The sequence below is a fragment of the Microtus ochrogaster genome, chromosome 6 (genome assembly GCF_000317375.1).
Source record: "Microtus ochrogaster isolate Prairie Vole_2 chromosome 6, MicOch1.0, whole genome shotgun sequence".
Lineage (NCBI taxonomy): Eukaryota > Metazoa > Chordata > Mammalia > Rodentia > Cricetidae > Microtus > Microtus ochrogaster.
In genome coordinates, this window is record NC_022013.1 from 26583013 (window position 1) to 26607409 (window position 24397).

A 24397-nucleotide genomic window follows, 5' to 3' on the forward strand; every position below is an offset into this window, starting at 1 on the left:
GGCTTTGGTATCAGTGTTAAAAGATCTGCGTGCCGGTCTGTCTCTGCGTCTTTGTTCTCAACCTCCAGCCCCTTGCCCGAAGTTCGCAAACTGGGGTCTAGCCCATAGAGGGCAGACCGGGACCACGGTGTGCGGTACTCCAGCCCCTGCAAACTCCAGAACATTTCATTTCTCGGGTGTCCAGAGACACAGGACCATCCCTCCAGGAGGGTGCAGGTATAGGTATGCGGGCATATAGGTATACCTGTAGGTTTTGGTAGTGGTGGCTCACACAGAGATGATCCCATCCTACCTGTGGCACGGGGCAGTGGAACTATGGGAAAACTGAGAAGGCTTCATGGAGCCTTGTGTGAAAAACAAATCTTTGTGCACTTGATAATCTCCCGGTCCCTGCTGACAGGAACCCCCAGAGTAGACTGCAGGAGAATTCACCTCAGTCCTGCCTGTTCCTGGCTCCAGGGAGGGACAAGTGGCTCATAGTCTCTATACACACTTTTAGGGAGGCTTATGTCCTGCCGATGCCAGAGTTTTTGCAGGACAGTAGCATATGGGAAGTATGGGCCAGGAAAAAGGAGTTCTTATGCCCTGCTGCTGGCGAGCGCTATTCCAATTCACCCCCTCCCCCAGCCAGAGCCCACCCATCCTCCGTTCAGAGGCCTTTGTTTTGGGGATTCTTCCTCCAACCTACCATCCCTAAGACACTCTGCAAAGAACTCACCGTTCTTAGTCTGCTGCTTTATTGAAGAACAGAGAATTCCATACACAAATCCTTGATGCCCTCACCCAGGCCTCCATCCTCCATGACTTTCCTGTGGTCAGAGTGAGCTCAGCTTCCACCCCGTGGACCACTTTCTCTGGCGCTCCATCCAGAGTGATTCCACTCAATACCACACCCCCCACCTTTCTTCTACTTCCCCCATCGACTTTGGCCCTTCTGGTCACATCTCACCAGAAGCCCTCTTGTTCCTGCCTCACACAGGAACATCCACTGTCGTTCTGGACTGGCTCCCCAGGCCAGTGTGGGCATCACAAGTAAAGCTTCAGAGAGCTGACATCCATCTCAGGGCTGTGGGGTGGGGCAAGGCTAGGATTCCAGGTCAAGTGGGGCTAGGAGTTGTATTCTGTAAGACAGGGAATATGTCAGATGATCCTGAAGGTGCAGTGTCCCTGCCACACCTGTCCCATTGTGAAGACTGCAATTCTGGGTGTGACGGGATGACCTAGTGCCACCAAAGCGTTTTCTTATCAGCATGTATTATTTGCTTTGCTGAAAGGAGCCCACCTATCAGAGACTAGGCATCTTCTTTTAAATACCTGTCTGACACAGGTGCAAAAGCATTTGCAGAGCAAGTATCTTAAATCCCATCCCGAGACATGTGCCAGGCCACGTGGGGACAATTAGTTGGGTAGTATGTGCCCATAATGTAGTCAATATCTCATTTTACAAATGGGCAAATCAAACCCCAGGAGGTTCTGTGATGGTCGGCTTAAATACATGATAGAATACTCATAGAGGCAGGGAGGAATCCGAGTCTCATGGTGTACCAGCCGAGTCATCTAGAGGGGACGGGCCCTTTCTGTTCTCATGCCCACGCGCTCCCCTGCCAGGGCAGCCATTATTACCTGTCACAATGAGGGTGGCTGTGCTGACAGCCTGACCCAGTGGGTTCTCGGCCACAGCCTTGTACTCGCCACTGTCCTTAAGGGACACACTGGGGATAACGAGGGAGCACACACCCAGCATGTCAGTGCTGTACAGCGCGGGGTTTCTGTCCAAGCTTTGATTGTTCTTGAACCAGGTGACGCGGGGCCGAGGCGAGCCCTGCACGGCGCAGGTCATGCGGCACTCGCAGCCCTGGGGCAGCAAGTGAGCCCGCAGACCCACCAGGAAGCGGGGCTTCTGGCTCAGGTTGGGTTCCCGGTACGTTGGAGCCTTCACTGTGAACTTCTCTGTGGTGAATTCAGGACAGAAGGAAGGATGGTTAAAGAGCCAGGAAGGCCTGACTGGGACCCAGAGAGTCCGCCGTCTGCCGATGGCCCAGAAGCTGAGACTTCCCGCACCTCATCCGTACAAACCGACACTCTTTTTATCCTTTTCCTAAAGTTATGCTTTAATTTTTTAAAATTATTAGAACCTTTTAAATTTATTGTGTACAAATCAGAACATACATATAGATGACTAGAACCAACATTTTGGTGTAGAATGTTCCAGATATTTTTGTATTTTTGAGAAGTGAAATGATACAGCTAGCTTTGTAATCTTATTTTTCTAGTGACCTCTTTAAAGATCTATATCTTTAAAGATTATAAATATTATTTATAAAATAGACTTTGTTTTTAGAGAAATATGAACTTCTATTTTTTTTTTTTTTTTTTTTTTTTTTTTTTGGTTTTTCGAGACAGGGTTTCTCTGTAGCTTTGGAGCCTGTCCTGGAACTCCCTTGGTAGACCAGGCTGGCCTCGAACTCACAGAGATCCGCCTGCCTCTGCCTCCCGAGTGCTGGGATTACAGGCGTGCGCCACCACCGCCCGGCTCTGAACTTCTATTTTTAACTTATTTTTCACAGTTTCTTTTTGAGAATTTACCCACAGGTCTCTAGACATTCCAATACCCACGGCCTGACTCTGCCGATGGGGGTGGCGCCCATCCTGAATCCAATGCGGTGGGCATCTGTACAAGTAGGCATTGGGCAGGTAGCAGGAGGACCACTACCTGTCTGACTAGACTGAAATGCCCTGGTTCCACCCAGCCAACTACCGTAAGCATAGAGGCAGACGGCTAAGCTCCTCCCTTTTGGGGGATCCTTACCTCTCTGCTTAGGGACACACCAGGGTTGACTGGTGTCTGAAGGTTTGCTGGCTCCCAGCTCATTCTTGGCCAGCACCCGGAAGTGGTAGTCATGGCCAGGGAGGACCCCCAGGAGGGTGAAGCGGTTGGTGTGGACACGGTTGGCCACCTCACACCAGGATCCCTGAGCCGAGGAGCGCATCAGCACTGTATAGTACAAGGGGATGCCCTGAGCCTCATCCGGAGAGGGTTCCCATTGGACCGTCACTGTCCCTGGCACATTCTCCTGCAGGGAGACGGGTCCCGGTGCCTGTGGGCATGCTGCCAGAGAGACAGACAGATGACAGACAGAGAGACAGAGACCTTATGTTTCAGAGGAGCCACAGAAATTCTGCTAAGTCTTCTACAGGCCCCCAAGCTCTCTGGGGTTCCTGCAGAACGCAGTGCTGCCAGGCAGGCCAGAGGCCAGAGGGAGCTAAGTCTGGGTATACAATTTCCTCTATAGAGTGGAAAATCTCCCCCAAAGAATAATCTTTTTTTTTCTTTTGAGGCAGGGTTTCACCCACCATAACCCAGTCTATCCTTAACTCTGGATTCTACCTCAGTTTCCCAAGCCTGGGACTATAAGTACTCACCACCACAGATGACTTCTAAAGAATACTTATTATAATACTTATTAGCTCACATTTTTTTCTTTCTTTCTTTCTTTCTTTCTTTCTTTCTTTCTTTCTTTCTTTCTTTTTTATAAAATGAGAGGCTATTCAGGGCTGGGGAATGAGAGTCACTCCAGGAAGGGACAACCTTAACTTGCACAAGGGTCATGGTCTTCCCATGGGGTCCTTCAGTGATGCAATGGTGGGACCCACATTCATTCTTGGAACCCAAAAGAAGAATAGGGAAGAAGCAAGGATGTGGCGTCCCCATGTGTATGGATAAGAACAACAGGGGCTTTCTGGGACTCTCCTCCTGCCCTGCTTGCTGTGCCTTCGACACATCCGGTCAGCTGTGTGATCACTTTGCATGCTCAGGACAACGTCCTGTGCCCAGGTCAGCTGCAGCCTTGGTGAGAGTCCACAGCTGAGCTGGCCTCACCTGCCACACTGATGGAGAAGCTGTAGGCAGCCTCCTTCCCCTGTAGGTTTCTGAGCATCACAGTGTATTGGCCACGGTCCGAGAGGCTAGCTGCAGGAATCAGAAGTTGGGCAAGCCCATCCTTCACGGTGGTCACACTTCTTTTGGGCAAGGGTAAGCCATCCTTCAGCCAGGTCACCTCAGGCATGGGGGCAGCCTGAGAAACAAGAGCAAAGACACACTGAGAAGAGAAAGTTTCTTTGTCTTTTTAAAGTGTCTATTCAAATAAAATAAATTGTTTAGTTACATATAAAATAATGAGTTTCATTGTGACATTTTATTGCATATTTATCACTGTATCTTCCTGATATCAGCCTCTTCCTGCTTTCATATCACATGCATTCTCTCTCTCTCTCTCTCTCTCTCTCTCTCTCTCTCTCTCTCTCTCTCTCTCACACACACACACACACACACACACACACGAGGTGTGAAGTGTGGGGTTAGCCCGTAGGTGTGTGGGATGATGGGATAGGAAGGGAAGCTTAGCCCGGAGACTCCGTGACACTGTGCTGACCCTCAGTCCCACACACGCAGACATCTAGATTTCTCTCTGAGCACGCTGCCATGTTAGATGTTCCTAGGACAGTACAGCAGCTCTGGATTCACATGGGCTATGGGGTAGAAGTGAGAGGAGACTAACTGGGAAGGAGTCCTCCCTCCCCGGTGCCCGAGCAAGCTAGGGGACGAGTTGGAAATTGCTACAAGAGAGAGGAAGGCTGCAGAAAGTAGAAGATGCAGCCTCGCCTTGAACTGTGATGACGGTCAAGGAGAGAAGATGGCAGGTTCAGGGAAGGAGCTGACATGACGTTGCCCTTGAGCTTAATTGAGAGAAACCCTCGTCACAAGGGTCACGATCAAGGATTCTGGTGGGAAAGGCATTAAGAGGGGTGATACTGTATGCCAGAGGCAGCACGGTGGGCCTTACGGTTGTGGGGACATTTAAGAGAGACAGTTTAAAATGAGAGCAGGAGAGTCAGCCACCAAGACAGTCTCCACCAGGGTCAGCATGAGGAGGCAACGCTCTAGAGAAACCCTCCCCAGGAGATGGTCTGTGTTTTCTGTCTTTGGGGCCCAGCTTGCTTTCCTTTTCCTCTTGAGATCTGTGTACTCACAGCAAGAACTGTCCACATTGTCTAAAGGGCCAAACTGCAGGGAGGCCTGGCCTGATTTCTCCACGTTGTATATCTGATCTCAGAGAGGGATCAGGATCCTAAGTGTTCAGGCTGTGAGTTAGCACCACACGGAAAACGCAGAGAACAGGCCTGGGTTACTACTATCACTGTCTCAGCCTTTTGGTCAGCTCGGGGGGGTGGGTGGGATGAAACATCTCCAAACTGTTTGAGAGATGAGGACATTTAAACACAGAGGTATAAGATATTGTCCGGAGTCAAACTAGTGACGGATGATGACACGGAGCAGTTTGTGTTTTTAACTACTACACTAGTTACTGTATGTACAGACAGGTGCTGCTGATATTGGCTTACGATCATGTGCATAAAAATACATTCTAAAGACAAAAATGGTTATGCACCCTATTGGGCTCGGGTAGGCCCCAGACTAAGATGAATGATGGGGAGGGGAGGGGTGAGCTAATGTGGAGGTGCAGTATCAGAAGCTACCACTAGAGGGGAGTGTATCCTGTACAGGAAAGTAGAATGGCGTCCAAGAAGCTGATGCCAGCTGTGGCTCTAAGAACCCTTTTCTTGGAGGTTTCCTACCCTCGTTGCACTGGGCCTGATTTCCCACACAAGCCCACGACTGTGACTAGGGCTAAAGAAGAACGAGGAAGAAAGGTATCCCCAAGACTGTCTAGTTTTCTGGTTCCTCTGGGGCCTCCACGCCCCACCACACACCCTTCCAGGTATACTCACTTCAAAGGAGACAGGAACTCGAATGCTGTCCCCAGCTTTGACGGTCAGTGTATCCATTGTACTGGAGTCCATGAGGAACTTGGGAAAGACTAGAACACACAAAATGGCTTGTTACCTCTCTCCACAGTGGCTTCCAGTTCAGGTCACCCAGCATGTAGACAGAAGGCTGAGCCAGTGTAAGGGCCAGATAGAGAGGGCTTGGAAAGGGACATGGGTGAGAAACACCAGGAGCTGACAGGGGCAGTCTTTTGAGAGGGTCAGAAGTACAGACAAGGCTGCCACCAGGGTTAGTCTGCAGGGTATTTGGAGCGAGGATCCCGGGGACAACTACATTGTTGTCTGAGATACCATTAACCTGGGTCAGAAAATGACCTTCCTGGTCACATCAAGTTAGGGACAGAGCCAGGACAAGTGTCTAAGATCCTGGACTCGGGAGCTCTGAGCTTTCCATTACAATTGCCTTTTTATTGCCTCTGTGACCGCTAGGGCGAGTTAGTACAGCTCAGAAAGACAGAGAGAGGATTTACTTCTAGCAATTAAGGCCCAAAGGGAAACACAATCAACTCGCAAAAACAGGGAGCTTGGGCATGTGCCGCCTCTAAGTAACGCCCATGCCTTGGAGCCACTTGCTTTCAATTCTAGCCCTGCGTCATAACAATGGTGATGTCTTGGGCAAAGCATCTTGGACCTTTCCTTGTTTCCATCTCTGAAAATTAGGGATCAAAAATATTAACTATGTAGGACGGGGCTGCAATGAGAAAGCAGTCCTAAGAGAGGTGCACTTGGCGCAGGGCTCAGTGCCATCCCTCTAGTAAGAAGGCAGCTGATGGCTGAACAGCAGTGCCTCTCAGGAAGGATCACTAGCATTCAGGGTGGAGAAGGAGGTGACACTCACCAGCAGCAGGCATGGCGTGAACCAATGAGTCCAGGCAAGTGGCTTGCCCGTGGCCTCCATCATTAACTGCGGTCACCCGCAGTAAGTAGCCTTCTTGGGGCCGTAGCCCCTTGACTGTAAAGGAGGTGCCTGGCACAGTGCCCACATGGCATGGGCTCCACTGAAGGTTGTCTGAGCCACACAACTCCACGATAAACCCCTGGGCTTCATCATCATCCTGGGTGTCTGGCCTCGTCCAGCTCAGGGTGACGCTGGTGTTAGATGTGTCTGTGACCCGGAGATCCCGAACAGGCCCTGGAGGTCCTGGTCAAGATTTCAGGAATGTGTCAGATCCCCCTGGGGAGTCTTCCTGCCAGGGGCTTGGGATTTCTCTTACTTAGGGGTTTCTGCAGAAACCCCTAGAACTGGCATGGTATCCCAGCTCTGCGTGTGAGTCCCTAGCTAACTCCTTTGCTCACCCACCAACTTGCCAACCCCTAACTATCCTGGAAAGCTGGTATTTTAGTTGATAATCTTTTGTGCTCCGTTGTTTCTGGGGTCTGGAGTTCTATGTCTGTAGCTGAGTTGTGACTCTTAGCTAGGAGCAACACCAGCACGGCTTTCTCGTTCTTCGTTTGTTAAACGGGAACAGCAGCAGCTCTGCCTACCCATGGGGCCCCTGGGACAAGCAAAAGACATGGCATGTGTGTGGTTTGAATATAACACTGTGGCGTGGTGTTCTGGCTGTCCAGGCCGGATGTACATTAAACTCTCTGTGAGATACCAGCCCTCTATCTATTTAGCCTGGGTACAGCAGAGGCACCAGGATTGGTAAGGAAGCCCTAGTATTTCTAAGCATGTGGTGATGTTTAAAACTACTGGTCTGGGGGAGTGCTTCTCAGCCTTGAATATGTACTCAAATCATTGAGGGACTTCATTAAAAAAACATTTAATTTGGGAGTTCTGAGGTGAAGCCCAAGATATTCATTCTTTTTTTTCTTTCTTCCTTCCTTCCTTCCTTCCTTCCTTCCTTCCTTCCTTCCTTCCTTCTTTCCTTCCTTTTACCTGTCTGCATATGTGTATGTATGTATGTACGTATGTTTGTATGTATCTGTCTATCTAAAACGTGTGTCACCTATCCAGCTCCTTAGTGCGAGGCTTGCAGGTGTGCCTCACTACATAGGGCCTGAGATTCTACAAGAATGATCCCAAGTGACATTTCCTGTCTACAGCCTTTGCTCATGGTAGGTCTGGAAGATACGGCCAACTGCTGTGGCTGCTGCATTCCCCACGACTAGTGAGAGAGCCAGTGATCAGTGGTGAAACAAGATAGATCTGGTCTGTTTGCAAGGAAAAGTACATGGGCTAGCTTGCCTCCCCATCCCTTGTAAGCTTATAGAATAGTCTATGGTTATTGGAGTTGTGCCAAGAGTCAGTCACACAGCTGATTCCACAAGTGCCTCCAGTGTGTTATTGCCTTGGTGACTTGACCAGCAGGCTTCTATGAGGTGCACAGCTAAACCTTCTAAACTCTGTGTCTTGGAGCACAGCTTTTAATAGGGGTTTCATGAGAAGTATTCTCTACTTGAAGCTGAAGGGATTGAACCAAGGTGTCTTTCTTGTGGGGATGGACGCGTGAGAGGTTGGCCTCATACCTGTCTTTAATGTCAGACCCTTTAGTATTTCTGTTGTCCAGAGAATGTTTCTTGGCATCTCTGATGCTACTGAGACCACAGATAGGGGAAAGCTGGTCTAGGCTGTCTGTCCACTGAAGACAGAGACTGGGATGGGGCACCTAGCTCTTGGAGCAATGCTTGCCACCTTACAAGGGGTGAACAACATGAATTCGGTAGAAAACGGAAGCTTCCTGCCACCCATTTCCCAGGCATGAGACCGCCCACTAGTGGGTGGGGGACACCTTTGGGCTAACATGGAGACTGACCTTCTCTGTATCACACAGCAGATACCATGATCTTGGGAAGTCCTCATGTCTGGCCTCTGGACCCATCTGAATTCAGTTTAGACCCTTTAAGATACATCTCATCCTAGTGGCCTTTCGACCCTGACTCCCAGCCCTCTTCACCGTCTCCCTCTGGACTGCCTCTGCCCTGTGAACTTCTGTCTCACAGTTTCAGAGCTATACCTTGCACACCCCTCCCCCATATCCTCAATTGGTTCCTTACTTACTCTTGGGATCTTGAGCAAACACAGCATCCGACGGAGGCCCAGGCTCTCCGGGGCCTGAGGGAGCCACAGCCCTAACCCGGAACTCATACTGGCAGCCCTGCCGCAGATCCACCACGGTGCACCTCCTTTCTGCAGAGACCACACCCCATTTTAGTCACCCATGGTGGGATGAGGAAATGGGGCCATAGCTCAGCACCTCCAAATTCAGAAGAGGACCAAGCATGGGGTCTAAGACAACCCTCCTGCGTAGCATTGCACCAGCCAGGTGTGACAGAGCTGCTTCCAAGGTGAACAGAGCAGTGGTCAGGGAGTTTTCATCCCCGTCCTGTCGGTCCCTGCCACAACCTTGCTGGGTGATGCTTGATGTTGTTTTGTTGTTTCTGATTCATGCTGCTTCAGACTTGTAATACATAAATACTAAATGGTGCTCTAGAGATGTGAAGACATGTACTCCAAGGGACTTTAACTCCTATGTGTCATGGACATTGCAGGACTCCTGACAATCTATTCCTAGCCCCGTCTTGGTACACACAGAGCACAGACACGCACAGGGTTCTGGAAACGTCTTTCACACCTGTCCCATCCTAAGTCTTTTCCAGGTTCTTCCTTATCTCAGGGAGCAGCTAGTTTCTGGGATGCTAACTACAAGGTCAGGGCACGTCCATCTGTGTTATCAGTGAGGAAGCTGAGCTCTGCAGAGGAAGTGGGCTGCCCGTGGCCAAGGCCTGAAGTGAAGGGGCCAGGGAGGACAACTTCACCTTGGATTCCAGTCTGAGACTTCTACCCCAGAGGATCCCAAGCTCGGCACTGTTGAGAGACTTTTCTGGATGATTCTCTGGAGTTTGGGGGTGGGATGTTCACTAGCATCCTTAGCCTCTTCATACAAGTTGTCAGGACTATGTATTCTCCACCCAACTGTGACTATCATAGATAGCTCTAGACATCGCTAAATGTCCCCTATGGAGACAAAACCACCCTAGCTGAAAAGCAACTGTGTTAAACTGATCAGCACCAGCAATGCAGAGGGATCCCGTCTGGAACCAGGAGGGGCTTTAAGGCAACTTGGGGTCAGTGAGAAGAGGCCCCCAGGTCATCTCACCTGCCACAGGCTGCTCATTCACAGTCATCCAGGTGTTGCTCCCCTTCTTGCGTTTCTCAACCAGGTAACCCAAGATGTGGGCACTGCCGGGGCCCCGCGGTGCCACCCATGTTAGAGTGATGCTCTGGCTGGAGGCCGACAAGATGTCTGGGGCAGACGGGGGCCCTGGGAGAGCTGAAGGCAGAGGGTGCCAATGAGCAGAGATTGAGGGAAGCACCAGCCCATGGAAGGTCGTAGTGCTGGAGAAGGCATGGGGAGTCTGGTGGTACAGCCACTCTCCAGGAGTTCCAGTGCTGAGCCAGCTTTCCCTAGGACACCGTTCTGGCTGCTCCGGGACAGAGATGATGACACAGAGCACGCTCCCTGGCCTTGGAGTCTGGAGCCACTCACGAGATTCCTAACCTCACTCACTGATAGCTTGTTCCAGTACAGGGGTGTGTGATAGAGATGTTGGCCAATATGCAGTCCTGGGGGGCGGGGGTGGCTGTGTGTCTCAATTTGAAAGAGCTCTAAAAGGCTACTAGATCCCAAAATCAGCTGTAGTAAAGAGTATCCACTGTGCTCTACGAAGGCCTCAAGCCCTCCCGCCCCCAAGCACAACTGGCAACCCCTCAGCCTGTATTCTGGGCACAGTAGAGAGGGCAAGGGAGTCCTCTGTCCAAGTGTCGCCTGGTCTCTCACCCTCAGGAGCCACCAACACCTCCTCAGATTCCAGGGCATCCCCAGCTCCTTCTGAGGTCACAGTCCGTACACGGAAGGCATACTTCCTGCCCTGCTCCACGCTGGTGTCGGTGAAGCTGGTACTGTCCGGTGGGGGTTCTCCCACCTTCAGCCAAGTGCTCCTTCCAGCCTGTCTCTTCTCAACCAAGTAGTGTTGTATGGCTTGGCCCCCGTCATCCTTTGGGGGCCGCCAGCAGAGACAGATGCCTGCTCTGTGGCAATCCTGTACCTCCAGGGGTCCCTGCGGGGGCTGAGGCTTGTCTGAGGACCCATGGAGAGGAAGAGAAGGAAAAAGGAGTCAGAGAAACTGGGGAAGGGGGGGGGGCGTGTTACTAACCCCTCCTTGGTGGATAAGCCTGCAAAGGGGTGGACTCCCCAGAATATGCATGGTTTCTGACATAGCCAGAGGCAGAGGTGAGGAGCCAGCTCACGAGGAGGTTCCAAATGTCTCAAGGTGTCCCTGGTCTCTATTTCCCCAGTCCTGCCCTAGGAGATACCATGGAACCTCCAACCTGTACCCAGCCCCATTCAGTGAGCAGCACAGGCTCCTGCTCAGCACTCTGCTATAGGCGATCCAACTTTACTGGTACAAGTTGGAGGCCACTATTCCACCGAGCATCTTCCCCGGAACTTGGAATATGAGAGCTCACAGAGACTCAACAAGGTACTCCACCAACCTGGCACTGGCTTATCTAAACTCTTCTTCCTGGACCATCTGGGGACAGCAATGTAAGCAAGCAGAGGTTTGAATCTTAACTACCATGCAAATGAGGGTCAGGATAGCAGGGTCCACCCCCAGGCCTGCACCAAGTACCGGGGAGGGCCTGGGACCACAGAGCCCTGTGGCCTCAGGTGGAGAACAGGCAGGGTTAGCACCTATAACTTGCAGGGTGAACTCAGCCTGCACGCAGCCTCCCTCGCTGCTCAGTGTCACGCTGTACAGACCACTGTCCTTCCGGCTCGCACTGGGGAGGCACAGTCGCGTGTAGCCATCCCTCAGAGCCACCTGGACGCCCCTGCGGTTGCTGCCCACCACTTCGTGCCCATCCTTCCTCCACACAGCCTGAACAGGGAGGTGGCTCTGGAAGGGGACCTTCACAACCACTGGCTTCCCAGCCTTGAACACCAGGGGCTCTCTCAGTGTCTCTGTCACATCTGGGGCAATGGTGGGGGGATCTGGAAAAAAAACAGAACAAAAGAATCAGAGAAAACCAAGCCCTGGGACCCTGAGAATCTCGGAAAGAGCCCAGAGAAGGAATTCCCTACCCCACCTCATGAGGACTAGCAAAGGGAATGGGCTGTCTGCAGCAGGAGGGGCCAGGGTCAGACCTCACCAAGAACTTCCTGGTAAAGAAGGAGATAAGATATTGGGTTGAGAAAGACTTGGGTTGGCTTCATTTAAAAAAAAAAAAATCTGAGGATATTGGCGACAAGTCACAAATTCTGGGCTTCCACAGAGGGTCATTTTCAGCTGATGCAGAGACTATGGGGCAGGGAAGGGCTGGGCCTCACCCTGCACAGCCAGGCTGGCCTCAGTGTGCTGTCTGCCGGCCACAAACGTGTATCTCCCAGCCTGGGTCCCCTCCACGTGGGTAAGGATCAGCCTGTGTGTGAGCCCATCTTGTTCAAACACGACCCCATCACCGGCAGGGAGCTGGAAACAAGGATCACCATGGAGACAGCCGCTCCTACCCTGTCCAGTTTGCTCCTAACAGCTGCCCTGGGCACTAAATGATCATCACTACTGGCTGCTGTGCCTCGCACCCCCTCTAACTCTCCAGAGCACCTTTCAAGATCGGTGCTGTTAGAAGTTCCATTTTATAGCTGAGAAACTCATCCGAGGTCACATACCATAACAGCAGAGCAGGGATCAGGGGTCAGAGTTCACTGACATCACTGTGCCGTGCTGGCGGGGCAGAGAGGTTACTCTAGGAGACCAGTGAGCCCAGCTGGTCAGGATGAGACGATGCACTTGTGCAAGGCCTTCAAGGGTGTGTGGAATTCATGAGAGGGGCATTTGGGCTGGAGGGAGGCCAGTAGGGGCTGGGTCAAGGCTGGAACAAGTAACACATTTATAATGTGTTTATTTTGAACACACCACACTCCAGCTGTTTAAACACCTCTCAGAGTAGAAATTTAGTAATTGAAGAGTGAAAACCCTACCTAGTCTCTTCCTTCTGCATCTCTGCTCTGCCACGCTCCTTGCCCCCCCCCCCCACATTAGTTAGGAAAGAAAAGATGGAGGGATGAGGCGTCAATACCTTGACTCCATCCTTGAACCAGGTGCCAGGTCCCAGGTCACTAGTGAGGGTACAGGAAAGTACAGCAGCTTCCCCCAGCTGCACCTCTGTATCAACCAGACCCTGAGAGAAGTGGTCCATGGAGCCTGGAGAGACACAAAGTCCCCAAAGTCCAGCCTCTTACGCCCTGGCCTGCATTGAATTCTGGAAGGCCTCCATGGTCCTGCCCACGGGGCTCAGCCCGAACCAGTGCCCAGTCTCTTGTTTTCCCCAGTACCTGGGCTGACGCTGATACAGAGATAATTGTAAAGTAGATGAAGAGCATCTCCCACCCCTGGGTCCCACAGATAGGAATTTTGAGTCACAGAGGCAGGCTAATTCTCTGGGACTTTGGACAAAGGGTTCCAAGATTAACCAGCCCAGAGGAACTTTGAGTTTCACACAACTTGGGTTCCTTTTGCATGGGGAGGGAAAGGAGAGACTGCTGTCTGAATTTGCAAGGGGTTCTAGAAAATGGAGACAGTGGTAGGGACGAGTTCCTGTGCTGAAGGTAGAAATGGCACATGGGAAGCCCAGTACCCTCTGGCTCCACCCTAAGAGAACCACCAGCTGGGGTACCTACCTCGGGCCTCTGTAGAAGAGCCAGGGCCAGGCTTGTATCTGGATCTGGGGCTCTGGGTAGTGTCTTGTCGCTGGCCACAGACATCCGACCTGCCCTCTTGGGTATTTCTCCTGCTGCCAAGATGCCTGTGGGGGTCTGGCCTCCCGTCTTCACTCCAAGCTTCTCCCAGAGATCCTCTGTCCTCAATGCTAGTCCAATGCCCCAGGCCTCTGGCCCTCTCTATAGCCCCTCTCTTGGCTGATTCAACTTCAGTTCCAAACTGTTCCTGATACCTGCTTCCGCAGGGACCAGACCTCCTGCCTAACCCACCAGGGCCTTTCCCCCCATGCCCATACTTCTTTGAGGCCCTGGATCCTTGGACTTTGCCATTCTTAGCCTCCCAGGACCCCCACTCCTGGAGGGACCCTCGTCCATCTCCCTGTCGTGTTGCTAGTTGACAATCTGGCTCCTGGATTCCTCCTGATACACGTCTGAAGTCCCTTCTACCTAGTGGACTATGCAGTTCATCCTGGGGCCCCTGGGGTATTGAAATGACCCCATCTCCACCCATAGCAGAATTCCTTCCACCTAGGACACTTGAGTCCTCTGTCCAGCCAACCCTGCCCCTTCTATAACCCGAGCCTCTGCTCTCCAAAGAGCACGGACCTTCACACTCAGCAGCAGCCTCCTGGCCTGTTGCGTATCCCCTGCCCTTAGAGACTCCTTGTTCCTCCTGGGTTTGCCTGGAAATTGTGTAATTCTCCCCCAGTGAGCTAGAAGTCCCGAAGCTGCCTTGAACCTGGTCTTCCCATCCTGGAGCCCGAATGTGGCCCAAATCTTGCCCACTGTCAGGTCCCAACATTGACTTGGTCTCTCTCCCAGGAGCAGAGCTGTTGTCTATCACCTGATCTGGCCCTAACAAGCCCTGAGAACTGGTTCCCCTCCTTTTGCTTTTCAGGGAGTCTCCACATCCCTGAGGTGTCACTTCCCCCTGGCCAGCAACTCTACACCTGCCTGTTGTCCCCAAGCCTAATTTACTAAAGTCTGAATCATTTCCTGACTCCAGAGTAGCTACCTCGGACCCACCCTCACCCCCCACTGTCCCTCCACCTCTCCTAGGAGTCCCCACAGCTCCTGCTTGGTCTACAGATCCTCCCTCCCCACTGGGAGTCCCACTGTTTCTAGGAGATCCCGGAAACACAGAACCATCTTTCCATTCCCTGATACTTGATTTCCCCACAGAACCAATAGCACCCAAGTCTTCAGGGATTCCTGAGCGTTCACAACCCCCAAGACTGTTCTTGATACTCTGCCCACCTGAAAAGATACATGACCTTCCTGGTGTCCCCAGCTTCCCATGGCACATAGCACTGTCCCTGTGTGTGATGCCACCTGTGGTATCCAGCACCCCAGTCACCCCAGAGCCTACCCCAGGCCTTGTCTCATCTGCAAGCCCCATCCCTCTGCCCTTTTCTGCTTCATTCTTGGAGCTCGTGCCTACCTCTGCTGCTACCCCGAATCCTGACCCAAGACCCATGGATTCACATTCGCAGGGTGCAGCCAGTGGCCCTGGCCCTCCCTGCCTTTCTGAACCATCTGCATAGTGCATTTTACTCTCTGGTCTCATCTTCCCAGGACCCACTGAGCTTCCGCTATAGCCAACCTCATTCTTGGATTCCGCTCTTCCTGTTTCCCTCAAACCATCCTTTAAATCTGCTTCATTCCATGACAAAATCTCTCCAGAATGTTCTGAACCACCTCGATAACTGGCTGAGTCCCTTGATGAAATAATTTCAGAAACTCCTAAACAATTCTTGTGACCTGCTATACTCCTGAGTTCCCTGACCCTATGACCCTGGAAGTCATCCTTATAACCTGCCTCACTCCCTGACCCCGCAATTCCAGAACACCCAATATCGTTCCTATAATCTACCTGGCACCCTGATCCCACGGCCCCAGAGCCCCCGGCTGCATTTTTATAACTGGCCCCACCTGCTGGTCCCATTCCTCTGAGGCCTTCTGAGCCATCTCTAAATACTGCTTCACCATCTAGTCCTGTTCTCTCAAAACCAAGACCCCTTGACCCATCTCCATAAGCTATTCTGTCCCCAGGCCCCCAAGGCTCTGGAATTCCCGATCCATCCCTGTAACCAAATTCATTGCCAGGCACATGAACCCAGTGGCCTTCAGAGCCAGCCTCAGCCTGAGGAGATAGTGCCTCAGGGTGCCTGGCTTTGTCCAAATTCCCAGACCCAGCTCCAGAGGTCCTGGTACCTCTGATCCTGATCCTTTCCCCATCTCCTTCCTTGTTTCCTCTCCCCAGAGATCCTGGTTCCATGGGTAATGGAACCCCAGTGCCATCTTCAAAGTCTCCTTCTCTAGATGCCCCCAGGACTTTGAAGCCCTCATAATCTCCAGGGTGACCCCAAGAATGTATTCTTCCAAAGTTCCCTGATTCTTCTTCCGTGTGTCTGTCCCCAACGTTTCCCACTGTCCCAGGGGACTTCACACCGTCCCCACCCAGAGATCCCACTGTCCCAGGGGCCTTCACACCATCTCTGCCCACAGACCCCACTGTCCCTGGGGCCTTCACACCGTCCCCACTTAGAGATCCCACTGTCCCTGGGGCCTTCACACCACCTCCACCCACAGACCCCACTGTCCCAGGGGCCTTCACACCTTCTCTACCTATAGATCCCACTGTCCCAGGGGTCTTCACACCACCTCCACCCAGAGATCCCACTGTCCCAGGGGCCTTCACACCAACTCCACCCAGAGATCCCACTGTCCCAGGGGCCTTCACACCATCTCCACGCACAGCCCCTACTGTGCCAGGGGACTTCACACCATCTCCGCCCACAAAGCCCACCATCCTAGGACTCCCTAAGTCACCATCCAAGCAGTGTTCTTCACCAGGGCCTGCTTGACCTTGACCTTGAAATATGTCCCAGTGCTGAGCTCCACGAAGGCCACCGGAGCCATTTCTGAGGCTGGCATCTCTCCCAGACATCTTTCCTACGGGACTACACTGATCTTTGTTTCCAGACCACAGTCCCCTAGACACCCCAGAACTGCGCCTGTGAGTACCCCATTCCCCAGGCTCTGTCTCCGCAGGTGTCTCACAGGTAGCTCTGCAATCAGTGCCAAGGCCAGCTCCTGTTCCATCTAACACGCCTGAACTGTCATGATAGGCAGCTCCATTCCTAAAACCCATGCCTTCAGAGTACCCGGAACCATCCTCGTACCTAGACTCTGCCCACCCTGGACCACCTAAGCCCCCCTTGCAGTCCATCCCTCCTCTGGACCCCTTTTCTCTGGATCTCTCTGACCCATTCCAGAAATCTGGTTTGGATCCTACGGCCCCTTGGTCTCCTAATCCTTCCATGTCCCCCATTGTTCCCCCAGAGCCCTGGACACCCAGGCCTGGAGATGTAACAAGCCTGTGGTTTCCAGCATCTACCTTCTGACTAGACACCATCAGTCCAGCTACTTGGGAATCATCCATGCTCCCTTCCTTCCCACCAGACCCCAGCACTCTGGACCCAAAGTGGGCCCCAGTTCTTCTGAGATTCGACCATGTGTCATCCTGAGGACCCACCTTTTCACACTCCATTCTGCCTGGATCTCCTGTGTCCCTCTGACCCACCATCCAGCCCTGAGGAAACTGGAGATTTCTGGAGCTTTCCTCCATCCTGCCCAAGGCTCCAGCTGTGCCATGACCATCGCTTCCCTGGAGCTCTTGGAGGCCACCTCTCCAGTCCCTGGGATCTTCTAGACCCTCGGGGACAGTTTCATAGCCTCTCTCCACAAAACCATGACCGCCTGCCCCTTGCAAAGAGCCCTCATCCTTGGCCTCACCACTCCTACACCCCAGAAGTTTCCTGGCTCCAGATAGTGATGGTTTCTGGGTGTCATTGCCAGCCGTTGTCTGTCCTGGATACCCCCCTGCCTCCCTATACACCCCAGCTTCTCCATGGCTGGTATGTCCACCTGCCTGAATGCCCCAGCACTCACGGTCCATGCCCACCTCGGGGCTGTGACCTTTTCCTCTAGGAAACTCAGGGTCGCAAGAACTTCCTGGCCTACTGCGGCTTCTCACGTCCCCCAGGCAGGCCCCACTAGTCCATCCTGCCTCTGCTCCTTTCTCCCTGCTCAGGTAACCCCTTCCTTCCATCTCATCCATATGATCACCCCACATTTTTGTCCCTTCCTTTTTCAGTGGAAACCCCTCAGCATCAGAGTGGGATCCCCACAACACCCTCTGGCCTGCCCCAGCTCCCATGTGAGGGTCACGGAGCTGTCCCTGGCCGTGGATGTCCAGCTCACTGCCAGAACCCTCTCTGGGCTTGCTTCCTTCTCTGTTGTTCTCAAGCCTCCCATCCTGAGGGTGACTGGAGCCCGCCTCCCAACCTCCCGCTGTCCCCCATCTGCTATTCCCATTGTCACTTCTGCCATGATCTTGTTGTCTTTCCACAAAGCCCACACCCAATTCTGTGTCCCCTCCCCTTTCAGGGGGGCGACCACCACAGTCTCCCTCTCTGTGGGACTGACTGTCCCCAGGAAAAGCGACCCTGCCTGGGTCTCTTTCCAGAAAGCCTTTTGTGTTCTGGCCAGGGCCCCAGGCTGAATTAGCTAGTCCTTCACCTCCCACCTGCTTGTCAAAGGCACCCCTATCTGGGCCTGCTGTGAGCTGTGTCCCACTAGTCTCCTTGACGGAGCCCAGCTCTCTGCATTGCCCTCCCTTGTCGCTGATGCCCCCACAGTCTTCTGCTTCTGAGGCCAGAGCGTCTGGAGTTTGCAGTCGGTGGTCAGTATCTGTGGTCTGTGGGCCTTTATCCTTCCCACCTTCGGTGAGGTGTTAGTTACCCAGAGGTCATTAGCCCATAGAGAGACAAGAGAAAAGGCCTTGTTAAAGGAGGTCCTTGTCTAATATGACGGCTTTGCCCAGTCCCCACCCTCCCCAGTGGAGAAGCTGCCCCTGGGAGGAAAAGACAAGGCTGCCCCAGCAGTTTGGTAGATAGCATCCTGCCACCTCCTCCCCCAGGCCTGTTATCTGCAGCCCACCCCATGCTGCCACATGGGTCATGTGGTTTTGACACATATGTCAAGCTGTCAACTTCTCGGGCTGTTGTGGGTTTTTTGTTTGTTTGTTTGTTTTGTTTTGTTTCTATTTATTTATTTTATTGTTGAAAAAAATTCCCTCCTCCCTGTTTCCCATTTCCCTCCTCCTCCTCGCCCCCTCCTCCCATTCCCCTCCCCCTCCCTCTCAAGACTGAAGAGCAGTCCAGATTCCCTAGTTTTGAAGACCCACTCGTCCTACCCTCTCCCTCACCTATGCCAATTCACAGTCTCCTGGGGTCGTTGCTCCCAGATGACAATGCTTAGGGGGACTAGGGTATCTCCTGGTCCAGGAGCTTCTCATCCACATCACAACTAGATCACTGTCACAAGCACTATCCCATGACCTGGAGGTCATCCTGTATCTGAGGCCCCAGGGTAACCCTAAAAGATCTAATAGCAAACACACAGCTGGGTTTGGTTGGGCATGAAGAGGCTGTGTTGTACTAGATCAAGAGTTAATCAAAGGAGCTTTCCTCGTTCTGAGTGAGAGGAGCATGCAGAAGCAAATGACAAAGCAGAGGAAATCTCCTGTCCGCAGTCTGAGACCTTGTTGGGTCCCCAGCAAAGGCCGGGGAATTCAGAAGTGTGGCTACTCACCTTCAACCACAAGCCAGGCACTGGAGGCATGGAGTCCTGTGTTCAACGAGTAGAGGCCCATATCTGAGCAACTGGCCCCCTTCACAACCAGCCGGTGGGTTAGCCCATCAGGGGACACAGAGACTTCATATCTGTCACTGAGCCTCAGTGTTCGGTGCTGGAAATGCCAGGCAGCATTGGGACACGGATTGGAGAGTGTGCATTCAAAGACAGCATCACCCTGTTCCTCACAGCGGGCCTTTGCCAACGGGACCACCACTCTCGGGGGAATGGCTGCCATGGAAACAAGAAGGGGGAGGGGGGTCATCAGCTTTGCAACCCAACACAGGGAGGTCTGAGCACCAGGGCTAGGAATTAAGAAATCTAGTTCACACCAGTTTGTCACCTTGGCTGGGTTACTCCCTTACCCCAGCTTCTGCAACCGCCACCAGATCCTTACTGAAGGCATCAGTATGCCCATACATGCATAAAACATGGCACTGTAATCATATTATGATAACTGGGTGATCTTAAATTCCCTTCTTACAAACGAGGAGACTGATGCTTATGGAATGTACCAATCTAGGTTATTCACTGATATACTATTATTCATTGATAATCCCAGCTACTGGAGAGGCTGTGGCAGGAACACTACCCAGTTCAAGGCCAGTCTGCAACATAGGGGGTTTGTGACCAGCCTGGACTGCTTTGGGGAGATCCTGTCTCAAAATAGAATGAAGAGCTGAGGGACTGGCATTTGCCTAGAATGAGCTAGGCCCAAAAATGAAAAAAATGACTTGTCCCATCCTAAGAGTTGGACACTTCACGCCCACGCTCTTCTGCCCGTAGCACATTGTTACTGGGATTTTGAAGCCCATCCTAACCTCCCAGGTCTGCTGGATGCCCTTTTCTTGTTCTCCATCCTTGGTTCAGCTCTATTCTTTATGACCTGCCCAAAGCTTCCTCCTCTGGCCTCCTCTTATCCTTCCAAGAGGCTCCTGGTTGTGTGCTCTATAAATGAAGCAGACACAGGTCCTCGTGGGCACAGGACAGAGTTCAAGGAGGGGCACTCCCAGGTGGAAAAGGAACACAAGAAGCAGGAATGGAAGCAACCTGAGCTGCACAAGTCTGGCGAGCCCAGGTGGAAATCCTTGCTTGGGAGTTGTGGGAAAGGAGGACATTTATCAGAAGGGGTGATGCTATCACAAAAAACCTGTGTCTGGTTTGAAAAAATTCGGCTGTGACAGAAGGTCTGTGGGAAATGTCATGTATGCCTGTACCCCTGACCCATTCTGTAGAGCCCCGCTGGGTACCAAAGCAGACACATCTGAGTGCATCCTCCTCCCAGTTGCCCTTGCAAGGCAGCCACGTCACATGTACCCCTCCTCCCCTCCAGAGCACCAGTATGGGCCTTCTCCTCTCCTCTGTGCAAACTTCTGTGGCAAAGAATACTCACTGCTGGCCTCTAGCTCTGTGGAGAAGACCACAGCATCCTCCACCATGACCTGGTAAAGGCCAGCATCCTCGGGCCGCAGGTCCTGGATCTGGAAGTGGTAGCGTTTCCCCAGTCGTCTCAGACAGTGCTTGGTCTGGTTATCGAAGCCATAGGGAATCATCTCACCATCCTGAAGTCAGAAAGGATGGTTCAGGGCCTCTATGGGTCCAAAGAGCCTCCTAGCCTAGGCTCACTCTGGCGAACCGCCAACAGTTTTCTCTACTGGTCAGAGTCAAAGACAACACGATCCATAAGAGATGTGTGGGTTGTGGGATCAGGGCACAGAGCAGAGCCTGGGTGTGGAGGCATGGGTCATGAAGTAGGTGGAAATGTGTGTTCTAAGAATGTCCGGGCCTCTTTCCATGAGTGGATGCGGAGACATCTGAGATTGCTGGTCCAGATTGTGCTGGGTTGCTTTACAGCCCTGTGTGTTAGTGGGAGAGCTGACCCTATGACCTGGGACCAGCTCTTTCATTCACCAAGGGGAATGTTTGGAAAATGTCTTCATGGCTGCACAAAACATAGTCATTTATACATGTGCTCATCCTTGCTTAGCCATACACAGTTTTTCTATTTTTCTATTGCTGAGAATTAGCAATAGCTAACACTTATCAGACGCCTACTGTGTGCCAGGCACTATTTCAGGTACTCGAGACATTCTAATAAAAATAACAAAGATTCCTGCCCTGGGGAGCTAAAACCCCATGGGAGAGAAAGACAAATTATAAGCACCATAAATAAGTAAGTGGTTTGTATACGTAAAAACAGAACTAATAGAACAAAGCAAGCTAAGAGGGTAAGGGGCTCAGAAGCACCAGGGAGGAGCTGGGAACACAGCAGAAGCACTTAGGGGGATGAGGAAAACTAACCACATGGATGTCAGAGGTGAGCACGCTAGGCACAGGGGGCGGTTACAGAGAAGGAACAGGGACAAGGCCAAGGAGCAGGAACAGCGCATCAGGGAAGAAGAGAGACAGGTGGGAGAAGCGAGGTCGCAGGCCAGACAAGGGTGCACAGTGTCATTTGGGCATTGCAGTATTCTATAAGACAGCTCTTCTGATCCCTTACTTTGTGGATGAGGAGACCGAAGCCCAGGAAAGATATGTAGTCTGAGGTGTAAGCGAGTGTGAGTGTTACAGCCCTGGAGCTGCAAAGGGATCCTGACTTATGAGAAAGTCAGGCTATACCTAGAGCCGCACTAGGAAGCTCTGGAGGGGTAGAGCCGCTCAGCCCTGGAGGGAAAGTATTCTGACTAGTCGGGATCCAGGGTGAGTTTAGCTGCAGAAGGACCATAGGCGTTGCATCCCCCAATCCTACATACCTGTACTGGCTTCTCTGTCTTTACCCCACTCTGCATTAGACACTGTATAGAGTGACAGGTCTGGCTCAAGGAGAGGTAAGAGGTGTCTGGAGACTGTCCAACACAGAGTGTGACCTAACTCCAACCAGAAACCCCACAGGTGAGTGCTTTCCCCTTGGTGTTCTAGATGGTTTCATGGGATCCATCATTTCCCTCCCAGGACTCACAACCCCATCAGGTCCTCTAGCCTCACCTTGTACAGGTAAATCTTGCTCCCAAAGTCCTTGAGATCCAGCTCCAGGTCAAACGTGGCGACTCCTTCCTTGGTGACCCTGATATGTCTCAAGTTGGCAATGGCGTGGACATACTAGAGGGCAGACAAACCTATGAGGGGGGCTCCAAAGCAGTCTCTATGGGACACTACAAATCTCTGTAGGTCTGGTCTCGGTCCTGGCCTACAAAATGGCCCTGAAGAGCAGGAATTTTTGGTTCTCAAGTGAAGATACTTAGACCCTCAAGGAAGAAAATTCAAAGATAAAAAGTCAGGCAAGGAAGGAAATCAGGAGAGGGCTCTGGGTATCCATCCATCTGGTCTACCTGCTGATAGCCATTAGGTGACCCTCACCAGGCAAAGCCAGGTACTAGGCTCTGGGTGTCCATCCATCTGGTCCACCTGCTGATAGACTTTATGGGACCATCACTAGGCAAAGCCACGTGCTAGGCCCTGGTTGATACAGGTAAGAAGGATTGAAAGAAAAGCTAAGACCCTAGTTGAGAGGCTGGAGAAGCCACCTTCAAAATGCTACGTACAGAACAATGAAAATAAGTTGTTTTCCTACCCCAGAAGGAAATAACAGACTTATGTCAAGTTAGATGCAAGAAGGAACTTCCTGTGTAGTTTATAAGATACTGGAATCAGAGTATTAGAGTTCTCAAGAAATAAGGCCCCAAGTCTGGCAATAATAATAATGAAGACAGCGGTGATGGGGCATTCGTTAGAATCTTACTATGTGTTAGGCACAAGGCTAATTGATATAAACACATTTTCTCATTTATCCTCTCAACCCTACAAGGTAGATTTTGCTATAAACACTGTTATACATACGAGTAAATAAAGATAACAAAGCCCTAACTTTTCTAAAGTCCAGAGTGTAGTAAGTATCAGGCCCTGGTATCAAACCCAGAGCAAGCTTAGAAGGCTGCATCCTTAGCAGAATCTCTCAGTGGGGCTACATGATTGTCTACCATTCTGAGTTTCCAAAGCCAGCTCTTGGTGTGTGAGGCCCTCCAGGCCTTGTGTTCTGGGCAGGAGGTGGGAGCATGGTCAGAATACCTGTGCCATTCTGTCTTCCTGTTCCTTCTTCATCTCCTGCAGCTTACGCAGCATGCCGCGGAAGTCAACGATTCCGTACTGCATACAGATCTTCTCATAGTCTTTACGGTCTGCAGTCATGAGCAGCTGCCACACCTGCGCAGACTCTGTCTTTTTATCAGGGGCTGGAGGTGGGGTCCTGGGGATCAAGGCTGGTGGGTCAGAGGCTAGAGGAGTTCGAAGTATTGACCAGCTGACCCTGGCAATCTGGGCGGTCTAGGGAAGCTGTCCTGTGTGTACTTGAAGAGCAGGCCCAGAGGCTGAAATCTCTGGGGTAGACTATGATCTCAATGGAAGGACCTAGACATTGGATAAGGCAAGCCTTACCCTGTGGCTCAGCTTATAGGAGACTCTGGGCTCCTAACAACCGGCGGTGTTGATTTCTGAGTAGGGTGTCTTTGGGTGGCAGTGTGGTTAGGACTGAATTGTTCTACTGCTTTAGCTCATAGTTTTAAATCACTGTTCATACAGGACCTTCCAGTTGCAAAGGGGGCTGAGGGAAAAGAATATTGACTCAAGGGTACAAAGCTTTAAAGTGGCCAGATCCAGGACACCCAGATCTGTGCTCTTCAGGCCCCCCTTCTACTAGTGGCAGTCTGGTTCCTTCCTTTTATCAGGAGTGGAGGGTGAACCCAGTTTGCTTATGGAAGGAGCTGAAGTGGGTACCCTGTGAGCTTCCAAATCCTCCAGGCAGCCCAAGACCCACCTCTTTTTCAGCATCTTCCGAAAGTCTATCAGCTCTTGCTTGAGGTCTAGAAAATAAGGAATACGTCTTGAGTTCCAGGTAGGGTTCAAAGCAAGGCTATCTGGCCCAGGGCTGGTGATCTGAGATTTATTTTTCCATAAATCGTTAATGCCCACAAGGTGTGTGTGGTTATACCAGATGGGGAGCAGCATGCAAAGGCCACAGGGGGGGTGTTCTGACCAATCTACGTACCCTCCTGAGGTTCCATTTGCCTTTTTCGGTTCTTCCGAAAACCCACTGGACCATCCAAGGAGGAGAGGAGAAAGATGGTGTGCAC

General features: G+C 51.9%; 1 protein-coding gene across 1 annotated transcript in view; it reads right to left on the reverse strand.

Annotated features, from left to right (window-relative positions):
- Nucleotides 1-1107: 1107 nt before the first annotated feature.
- Nucleotides 1108-24397, reverse strand: part of Igfn1 (immunoglobulin-like and fibronectin type III domain containing 1) — a 39696-nt gene continuing 16406 nt past the window's right edge. Inside the window, 20 exon segments of the mRNA XM_005348494.2 lie at nt 1108-1121; nt 1624-1950; nt 2810-3109; nt 3881-4076; nt 5791-5879; nt 6686-6988; nt 8852-8980; nt 9951-10124; nt 10632-10931; nt 11547-11846; nt 12183-12324; nt 12932-13056; nt 13533-16056; nt 16381-18356; nt 19230-19502; nt 20665-20833; nt 22257-22370; nt 23337-23514; nt 24082-24127; nt 24313-24357. Coding sequence (XP_005348551.1) covers nt 1108-1121; nt 1624-1950; nt 2810-3109; nt 3881-4076; nt 5791-5879; nt 6686-6988; nt 8852-8980; nt 9951-10124; nt 10632-10931; nt 11547-11846; nt 12183-12324; nt 12932-13056; nt 13533-16056; nt 16381-18356; nt 19230-19502; nt 20665-20833; nt 22257-22370; nt 23337-23514; nt 24082-24127; nt 24313-24357 — 7724 coding nt within the window.